The sequence below is a fragment of the Grammomys surdaster genome, unplaced genomic scaffold (assembly GCF_004785775.1).
Source record: "Grammomys surdaster isolate TR1022 unplaced genomic scaffold, NIH_TR_1.0 140, whole genome shotgun sequence".
NCBI lineage: Eukaryota > Metazoa > Chordata > Mammalia > Rodentia > Muridae > Grammomys > Grammomys surdaster.
Window position 1 is genome coordinate 774,922 of NW_021604598.1, and position 11,318 is coordinate 786,239.

Here is an 11,318-nt window from a genome sequence, read left to right on the forward strand (position 1 = left end):
TGAGTTACAGGCTGTTTTGTGTCATCTGATGTGGGTGCTGGTAACACATCACTGGACCCATAAAAAAGAATGAAGTGCTTTTAGCTGCTGAGCCAACTCTCCACAGCTGGTGCTAGCTTATGTACTCAAAGAATAAATCCAAGGAAGTGAACTTAGCGCACTTTAAAAAGATAAAAATATATCAACTAATTCACAATGGTTTTTAATAATGATTTTAAACCACTTTTTCTTAATGTGTACTTTTATTGGTAGGGTATTTTTACTGTGTTTATAGAGTAATTACTTGAAAATATTTTCATCTCTAATATATATTTACTTAGATTTTTCTAAAGATGATATATATAGAAACAAGATATTGTCACAAAAACCATTGAAGCAAGGGGTGTAAGAATTTGCCACAATTGAGAAAAATTATTAAAGGTTTATTGTCCATAATTAATATGTTTTGCATTATTATTACAATATTAAAGACAGGTAACCTTTTTAACAAAGGATTTTATGTAAGCCACACTTTTCTAGTCTAAAATTTAATCCATGTCTCGCTGGCTTTGAGTGTGTTCTCTTGGTGAATGGCAAAATGAAAACGTATTGGAGAGGAGTCATAATAAAATATGAGAGGAATCCAAAGATGCTAGAGTCTTTTAACCTCTACCAAGGACATATATTGATTGGATAATTTCCAAAAAGACTCATTTTCCTTTCCTTTCCTTTCCTTTCCTTTCCTTTCCTTTCCTTTCCTTTCCTTTCCTTTCCTTTCCTTTCCTTTTTCTTCCCTTTCTTTTCTTTCCTTTACTTTTTTTCCTTTCATTTGTTTTCCTTTACCTCTGCCTCTGCCATTCTTTCCTTTCTCTAACCTTTCCTTTCCCCTTTTTCTTTACCACTTTTCCTTTGTCTACCCTATTCTCTGATATGATTTTATTTACATTCATACATTTACTAGATAAACACTGTATCACAGAACTTCATTCAAGTCACTAATTTTACCTTTTTCATGCTTCAAGGACCTACCAAAGAAAAGACAAAGCTCCTAGCCCATGAACTTTTTTTGAATAAATAAATTGTATGTGAACCTTAATAGTTCTCAGGCATGAATGATTTCTTATGAATTACTACATGAAGAAAACACAAACATTTAGCCAGTTGCCTGTACAGAGCTTAGCTTATTACAATAAACTTTGTATGTTTGTTTCAAAAGATATCCTAGCCCAATGGAAGCATACAATTTAACAGGAACCTTTGAATTCCTTCTCCTTGGACTCTCAGAAGACCCTGAACTGCAACCCATCTTATTTGCACTATTCCTGCTCATATACCTGTTCACTGTACTTGGAAATGTGCTCATCATCTTGGCCATCAGCTCTGATTCCAACCTCCATACTCCTATGTACTTCTTCCTCTACAACCTTTCATTGTCTGACATTGGCTTCAGCAGCACCACAGTCCTCAAACTGATGATAAACATGCAGACCCACAACAAATCCATAACTTACGCAGCCTGCCTAACTCAGGTGTCTTTCTTCTTTCTTTTTGGGTGTATAGACAACCTACTACTGGCAGTGATGGCCTATGACCGATGGGTTGCCATTTGTCACCCTCTACACTACCAAGTCCTTCTGAACCCTCGTCTGTGTAGATGTTTGATCATAGTGTCATTTTGTATCAGTCTCATGGATTCACAGGTACACTGCTTGATAGTGTCACAACTAAAATTTTGCACTCATATGAGTATTCCTCATTTCTTCTGTGATGTTCCAGAGCTTCTAAAACTTGCTTGTTCTGACACTTCTATCAGTAACATAGTCAGGTTTCTTTTAACAATCATACTTGGTTTCCTCCCTGTCTCAGGAATCATTTACTCCTACTACAAAATTATTTCCTCCATTGTTAGAGTTCCTTCATTGTTAGGGAAATATAAAGCATTCTCTACCTGTGGATCTCACCTGTCAGTTGTTTGTTTATTTTATGGCACAGGTATAGGTGTGTACCTTAGTTCAACAGTCTCCAGTTCTTCCAGGGAAAGTATAGTGGCTTCAGTAATGTATACCATGGTGGTTCCCATGATGAACCCCTTCATCTACAGTCTGAGAAACAGAGACATCAAGAAAGCTCTCCAAAAATGTTTCAGTCGAATAGCATAACTTTCTTACCTATAGAATTCCTTACTATATAGTTTCTTAAACTGTGGGTCATATAACTGAGAGTGGTATCACAAAAATGCAGCAACCATAAAAACTTCTGGATATAAAATGATCAAAAATTAATGTATATGTATAGTTAATCTAGGATTATCTTGTTGTGTCTTTCCAACTTTCATGCTATAGCTTTACTGTGGCCATTCTTTCAAGTATATATAATATTAAAACTTAGTCCTGCACAGGCTTTTATACAATACAGCCATAAATACTTTGGGTTAAATTGAATTTGATTGTTTTGTATTGTTGTGCTTTTAGCTTATGTACAAATGGAAACATGATTGTTTAATAACAGAAAGTATCAATTTTCAATATAATCTTAACAACATTAATTAGCATGTGATTATGAAATTATTGATTATTGTGCAAGAACTTTTATTTTAGAAATTGATGGGTTTTTTCCTGACATATGTTTCATAGAGCAGCTATTTGAAGTATATAGTTTCTTGGAAAGTGGAACTCATTCATTTTTGATTAAGGGGCCACTAATAACAATTCATTTCTCTGGTGTTTGTCCCAAATCCAAGTCCATATAGGCAATACTAATGGGACCCAATTGTCTATTAGAGTAGAGGCAGGAAATCAGGAAATTTGGTGGAGCACATGTAATGAAGGCTATAGGGAGAATTGATGAAGGTAAAGTGAAAATGTGGTATTTATATGCTTGTATTTCACTATATATGCATATATGTATATGTATGTATATGTGTATATATATGTATATATATATAAACTTCTCAGCTATAATAAAAATAAATAGCTAAAAGCTTTAATGTGATATTAAGTCTGGATGTACAAGTTCTAAAATGTCATTGAATGTGCTTCTGCCATTTTTACTATGTATTTATGTAACTCATATTCCCATGCAGTGATGACTATCAATTTTAGATATTAACCAAGTCTAAAAAAGTTATATATTTAGATATATAATACTTTCAGTTATAATTCTTTTCTTTATAAAAAATGTAAAAACCTTAATCTAAATAAGTATGCAAACTTGCTGTCATCATTAATAAATTCTGAAATTTAATACTTGCTGAAGATTTTATTGTTATATTCTCACAAAAGTTTGTATTATACTTTATATGATATTTTGTTACAAGACTGTCAGATAAAATGAACACTTCTTTCCCTAGACTTCAGTATCATTTCCCATTTTCTTAACATCTTTTTGGTGCCCTATACAGTAACATTGTTTTTTAGAGCTAAAAAGCATTCTATTTATAACACATTTTCCACTCTTCTGTTATTGGAGATGTATGTTGGTTTCAATTTTAGATTTTATGAACAGTGTTGCAAAAACAATGTTGTGCAAATATCTTCATGATATCTTGGAATCTTCTGGATAAATGTCCAGGAACAATATATTTAAGATATCTGATACATTTATTTTTAGTTTTCAGTAAGTTCTTTACACTTATTTTTACACTGGCTAGAATAGTATACACTTCCACTAGCAGTATGTAGCTCAAATACAAAAATATTGAAGGATTGGGCCATCTGGAAGTGAGAACATACAGATTTGAAGACAATGTAGAATGTGGAAAGGCTCACCTATTGATTTAGTCGGTTGGAAGTAAGTGTGTCTACCTTCAAAGTCTGGGTAGAGTGCTTGGATCACTCAGTGACAGAAAATATCAAATATAAAAATTAAAATAAATTGAAGAATAGAACATATTGGAAATCATAAATAAAATAACAAGATCAATCCTTTTAATAACAATTGTAGAGGAAGAAAAGCATCATATCAAGGTGACAAGAATCAATAAGAAGTAGAAAAAGCTTCCCTAATATAAGGAAAGATATGCATATCAAGAGCCAAGAAGCATATAGTATATCAAATAGGCAAGAAGAAAAAGATACCCAATAACACCACACATAAAAGCATGAAGCATGTAGAACACATAGAATATATTAAAATATGGAAGGGGAAAACACCCATTAATATAAAGGCATGTTCATGAGAATACAATCTGAAATAATAGTAAAGACATTTGCAGAAATCCCACAACCAACATCAAGGTGTTTGGAAAGAAACTCAAAGCATTTTTGCTAAAATCATGAACAAGATTCTTATGTCCACTCTTTCAATATTTATTTAATATAGTAAGTAGTGTCTTAGCTAGAAAAATAAGACAACTTAAGGAGATTAAGAGATACAAACAGGAAAGAAGGAAGTCAAAGCATATCCAGAAATACATCCATAAATTAATCTCATTATTCGATAGCTGTTGACAAAGATATTGGGAACTTTTAGAGTAAAGGTGATAGGAAAATAGAAAATCCACATACAGAAGAATCAGATTAGATTTCCCAACACCATGAAGAAAAATTGGAAAAATAAACAAAATACTTAAGTGTGAGACTAATAAAAGCATAAACATGAAAATAGTTTATGATGTGAGTTCAGGCAACTGCTGACTAAGCATGTTCTTGTGGAGAGAATTGAGTAGGAAGATCAGTGATAGAAGTGATCATTTTGTATGTGTATATGAATATGTACCAAAAACAAAGATAGTAAAGTACTCACAAATGGAGATTGGATAAAAGTAACAGCTCACACTGCAAATGAACACATTAGAGAGAGAGAAGATAACATGCACCATACTACTGAAAGCTGTGAGTCTCTGCAGTGTCATCTGACCACTTCCAGAAAGAAGCTTCTCTCATTATAGCTGCATATTCAATGGGTATCAAACTATCAAAATAGAAGGTAGTTTTTCAGGCACAGACAGAAAAAAATGAGAACACTAGTTTCCCTACCAGTTACTATGACTTCTCCAGTCATTGGATTTTTCTTTTCTTGTTGTTGTTGTTGCTGCTGCTGCTGGTGCTGGTGGTGGTGGTGGTGGTATTCTCCTCCTCCTCCTCTTTCTTCTCTTTCTCCTCTTCCTCCTCCTCTTTATCCCCTCCTTCTCCTCCTCCTTCTTCTCCCTCATCTGCTCTTCTTTCATCTTCTTCCTCTCTCTCCCTCTTTTCAATTTTATATCATAATCTGGTGTAAAAATCCAGCCTTACATAGAACAACCATATTATTCCACCCATTCCATAACTTATAAAATATTCTGAGAGAAGGTGTAGAATGAAAAAGTCCAAGAAACCTGGAGACGGTGATGGAGAATACTGGTTTCCAAAACACCACCTAAATATTGAGCTCTTAAATCCATAGCAAGTATGATTAACTGCACAAAACCTCCAAAAAACTGAGCCTAGCAAAACTTGTCTTTGAAATGAGACGGGCTGAGACAGTCCCATCCCTCTCAGAAGTAACAATTGTTGAAGAAAAATACATTTCAGTAGAATATCGATTTACAAGGTCCACATGATATTGTAAACAGTCTAATGAAAGTTACCAAGTTACAAAAAAATGACACAGAATATGATATTGGGATGAAGAAAGGGATTAACAGGAGTGGATTAACATGGTTATGGGTGAGAAAAGTAATAAAAATGCATTTTGTACATGTATGAATTTTTCATAATAAAATCCACTTTATTTATATTTAATATATCATAATTAAATCACTAAAATATACTTAAAATGCTACAAGACCCTTTAGCAAATTAATGGAGAGAAAACTAAATGAGAGAAGGATATCCTCAGAAATCACTAATCAGTTAAGGCTTCAATATTAAAATAGTTAAAACCCATACAACACAACTACGAAAAATAGTAATTCATATAAAATAAGCTAATGTCCTATTTAGTATATTCTCAGAAGATAAACAAGAAGAAGAGATATAGAATATATTGTTCAACATCACTAATTTAATAATCAAAAGATAATACAAATTAAAAATTGTAATATAATATTAAGATATGCCTTGTAAATGTTATTAACAATAGAGTAGACAAAATATATTTAAAAAATATAGCAAATACTTGAATGTCATTGGTAACATAAATTAATTTAATACTTATAAAAACAGCAAGTTCTAACTAGAAAAATTAGACAACAAAAGGAGGCCAAAAGGATACAAATTGGAAAGGAAGAAGTCAAGATATTACTATTTACAGATGATCCCAAAATTTCACCAGAGAACTCCTACAGCTAAGAAACAGCTTTAGCAAATTAGTTGCATATAAAACTAATCCAAACAAATCAGTAGCCTTCCTCTACTCAAAGGATAATGGACTCAGAAACAAATTAGGGAAATGACACCCTTCACAATAGTTACAAATAATATGAAATATCTTGGTGTGACTCTAACCAAGCCAGTGAAAGAACTGTATGACAGGGACTTCGAATATCTGAAGAAAGAAATTGAAGAAGACCTCAGAAAATGGAAAGATCTCATATGCTCATGGATCAGCAGGATTAACATAATAAAATGGCCATCTTGCTGAAAGCAATCTACAGATTCTATGCAACCCCATCGAAATTCCAGCTCAATTCTTCACAGAGCTAGAAAGGCCAATTGTCAAATTCATCTGTAATACAAAAAAGAAAAGATAGGAAAAATTATTTTCAACAATAAGAGAACTTCTGGAAGAATAACCAATTCATGGCCTCAAGCTATACTACAGAGCAATAGTGATTTAAAAAACACATGGTATTGGTATTGAGACAGACAGGTAGATCAATGCAATAGAACTTAAGACCCAGAAATAAACCTGTACACGTATGGTAAGTTGATTTTTGACAAAGAATCCAAAACCATCTAGTGGAAAAGAGACAGCATATTCAACGAATGGTGCTGGTTCAAGTGGCAGTCAGCATGTTGAAGAATGCAAATTCATCCGTTCTTGTACAAAGCTCAAGTGCAAGTGTAATCAAGAATCTCTACATAAAACAAGATAAATTGAATCTAATAGAAGAGAAAATAGGAAAAAGCCTTGAACACATCAGCACAGGGAAAAAAATTTTGAACAGAACTCCAATGATTCAGGCTCTAAGGCCAATTTTTAACAAATGGGATCTCGTAAAATTGACAAGCTTTTGTAAGGAAAAGAACACTGTCAATAGGTCAATACATCAATACTTTTGTATGTTCTCTTTTTAATGACATAATTATTTTTAATTGTGTGTGGATTTATGTTTCTTATAAGATGTATAAATAAATCTGACATATCAAAGGTAAAAACTATATAGGCACATGAATAAAATAATACATTTGCTTCAATATGGATATATTACTCCATCCAGATATATGGATATATTACTTCCATTAGATCATGTGTGATGATAAAAAGATAAAAGCACAAAAATGACATGCATTTTCTTATATGTGGATCTTAAGTAGTATACCTCATTTTGAGTAAAGTAACCACCAAACTGTAAGGGAAGATTGTTAGATATTAATTAAAAAGAACATATTTAAGTTAAATAGCAAATAACTCCAAGAGAAGTCTTCTGTAGTACATGCATTATCAAGAATAAATAGCTTTTCAAAACAGAAAACTGTCAGATTATTAAAAACACTTTAAAAAGAATATCTGATAAACATCAAATATCAATAATATATAATGAATGACTTCATGGCATGGAGAAGTACAATCTGTAATATTGGCAAAACTGCTGGAGAAATTGAGCAGAAATTGAGTAACAGCTAAAGGAGTAGAGGTTCTGTACTGACACAACCTTCTGAGACCATGCAAATTTCTAAGGAGCAGACTGATAAACTGTACAATATTTTATTGGGTATGCAATCCAGTCCCAGTGTATATGCCTGCAAACGATTTGTAAACCAGAGTTTCAGGAAATATTGAGGAAGAAAGGAAGGAAAGATTACGGGAGCCCAGGTATCAGAGAATGTGAGATTGTGTCTCCAGGTAATACTAGTAGCTACTCCCATTAAATCACTTCAACATGACTACCTAAATATGAGATAAACAAGGATGACATGAGTAAACATACCAATCTATATAGAGTTTCCTATAATTATAAAAAACTGATAAAATCTGGCAGCTCAAAAAGTCATCACTACCAAACATCCAAACCCTGAAAAAACATAGATATATACACAAGTAACTTACAAGTAACATTATACAGGCTGAATTTATTATGTTTTTTTCAAAATGCATATATATATATATATATGAAATGTATAAAAATATATATGTAGAAATGTGGATGTGAATGTGTATAAAAATTTCAAAATTTAATCCTTTCATCCTGTATATATTTAAGTGCAATTATTTCATCACATATATCCATATTTGCAGTAATAATTTCATAAAGGAACAGGAGAGAGGTATATGGGATCTCTGGGAGTAGAAAAAGAAAAGGGAAAATGTAATAAAAGTATAATAATGTCAAAATGGAAAGTGAAAAACAAATAGTTTTCATGATGAAATTACATATGTTAAATGACTATGATAAATGTTGATAACAATATTGATATTTGCATTTTTATAATATTTTCAGAGGGAAAACAAGAATACTATCAAATTATGATAAAGAATATTACCCTTCTGAGTATATTCCCAAGAGTGTTATAGATAGATCTTCAGGTAGATCTATTTCCAATTTTCTGAGGAAACTCTAGCTTGATTTCCAGAGTAGTTGTAACAGTTTGCAATCCCACCAGGAATGGAGGAGGGTTCCTCTTTCTCCACATCCTCACCAACATGTTTTGTCACCTGAGGTTTTAATCTTAGACATTCTGACTGGTGTGAGATGAACTCTCAGGGTTGTTTGCATTTCCTGTTCACTAAGAACTTTGAACACTTTCTGTAAGTGTTTCTTAGCCATTCCAAATTCCTCTGTTGTGAATTCTCTGTTTAGTTCTATTCTCCATTTTTGGATTGGTTTGTTTGTTTCTTTATGGTATCCAAAAATATTGAACAAGAAATATGGACTATTGGGTAAAGATGGCATTGCTGAGACTTGACATGTGAGTTCAATCCATGGGACAAATATCATGAGATAAGAGAATATACTCTGGAAAGTTGTTTTATGACTTGAACATATTTGAATGGAATTTGACCAAAAAGCTAAGAAGTTATCAAAATGGACACACCGACACATAAAACTAATGTAAAGTAAGTAAGTAAATAAGTAAGTAAATAGCTAAATACTTAAAAGGCCAGAAAACATTTTTATATTCAAGACTTAGTATGCTAAAGGCTTCTCGAACTTTGGTACTTGACTTATTACAAGACTGAACAAATTGTTCACCTTACTGCCAGGTCCCCAAAGAATTGGACTTGTCTCTCTCAACACCTGTGGCTCCTCCAAGCACTTCTCATTCAGCCACCTAGCCTAAACATTTCCAGCCCAGTATCTGGGCTTTGCTTTCCTTTCCAAAGCTTCTCATTCCAATAGAAATGTAGTATATATCCTCACAGCCTTTGGAGACTATGAGACATTAGAGATTCTCCCTTATGTATTAAGTTTAAATTACTTTGCTTAAGAGATCTTCCTTAGGCTTAGCATTGTACACTATCATCCTTAATTCTCTTTCAGGTCCTGGATCCAGGTTACACCTTGGACAAGTGAAACAGTGACAGGAGACTACAACTCTGGTTACTTAGACCTGGGAAAGTACACATCAAAGATACTGCATATTTTTAGAATAATTTTAGTTAACTACCTTTGTTCATTTTTATATAGTTATTACCTAGGTCATTATGACCACTGGGAAGAACTGTAGAACATTATGTCAGGCTTCATGGAAGTTAAGGATTTGATGGTTCTAACACTGTGTTGAACACTTGACTTAGTCTTTAGAGACATGTTGTTTCCTAAAGAAACAGGTGTAATTGTAGCTTAGATTTTCAAAATCTAGTCTAATAAGGGTTTTCAAATGCTTTAATCCCCCTTCTATCTGACCACCCAAAAGGAGAGAAAATATGGTAAGTAAGACATGGAGAAGTGTACCTGATTAGAAGTGATTCTTTGGGAAGATTCCAATGTCTGTTGTCAGGATAGCAGCAGTTCAGTTCAGTAGTGTTAGGAGCTGTAATGCCTTGGGAAGTTCTCTACCGATACACGAAACCAATGAAGCATTGCACAGATAGCTATGGAAGTGCGGCACCATTACTGTCTGTTGAATCTTATTTATAATCTCTCTAAAAATCCGATCTTCCCTCTCAGGTCTAGCTTCAGCAAAACATCAGTGAGTCTGTATCACAAGATACAACCAGAAACTTCCACTTCACATCCCCCTTTTTGTTTAAATATTGTCTTTTTCTCTAACATTAATAATCTACATACAAGAAAATTAATTATAAGAACCAGAAAACTAGAATTTATACCATATTTTAAATAGATTGTGTATAATATATTCTAACAAAACAATCATAAATTTTGATTAATATACAATAATTCAAACAAAATAACCTTAAATTCCTATTTGTGTGAAAAAACTCAAACAAAACATCCTTAAATTTTGATCAATACACAATAATTGAAATAAAACAGCCTTAAACTTCTATCAATTTAGAATAAAAACTAATCCATCTTACATTCTTTTCTGCATACAATAAAAACAAAACAACCTTAAATTTCTATCAATATATATCAATTTAAGCATGCCACCCTACATGAAAACAACCATATCATATTAGTGAAACAATCTCATTCATCCCAACTTAAGGAATTAGGATAGCATTATTCTTATAGTTGCTTCATGTTGAATTTAGGTGAAGAATTCCTATTTGGGGCCAAGGAAAAAATGATCAATATATAAAAAAAAACCTATCTGTAGCATTCGTTATTAAGTCTGCATGTCTACATTTTGGCCTTCCAATCTATGTGTTGTCAGTCCACCAACAGTTCTGTTTGCCAAGTCTATATGTTGTCCAGTCTCTGTGTGACCAATCCTTTGGGCTAGCCTTTTGAAACTGATAAGCATGCAATTTGGAGAAATCAGTAAGAGAAACAGAAATCAGTCTATGAGAGTGAATCACACAGGTTTATTTGCTTTGTGAAGGCATACATGTCTCAGTTGATTGGAGGTTTTCCTTGGTCAGATCCAATCTTTATAAGTTTTATTGGAAACTACATTTTCTTATTCCCTATAGATACATGAGAATCACTACATCCCCATTTTAAAAGTATTTCAGTTTTCCATTCTAATGCCAACAAACACATCCTTATAGTATATTGGTTAGCTCAGTTCATTTTGTTTTGTTTTGGGTTGGGTTGGGTTGGGTTGGGTTGGGTTGGGTTGGGTTGGGTT

At 32.8% G+C, this 11,318-nt stretch overlaps 1 protein-coding gene across 1 annotated transcript; it reads left to right on the forward strand.

Annotated features, from left to right (window-relative positions):
- Positions 1-1,208: 1,208 nt before the first annotated feature.
- LOC114618178 (olfactory receptor 7E24-like) lies at positions 1,209-6,642 on the forward strand. Its single transcript, XM_028763862.1, has 2 exons — positions 1,209-2,118; positions 6,641-6,642. Coding segments are annotated over exons 1-2 (912 nt in total).
- The last annotated feature ends 4,676 nt before the right edge of the window (positions 6,643-11,318 follow it).

Excerpts from the sequence above, each read along its gene's own strand:
- LOC114618178 (XM_028763862.1), top strand. The coding sequence starts at position 1,209 with ATGGAAGCATACAATTTAACAGGAACCTTTGAATTCCTTCTCCTTGGA.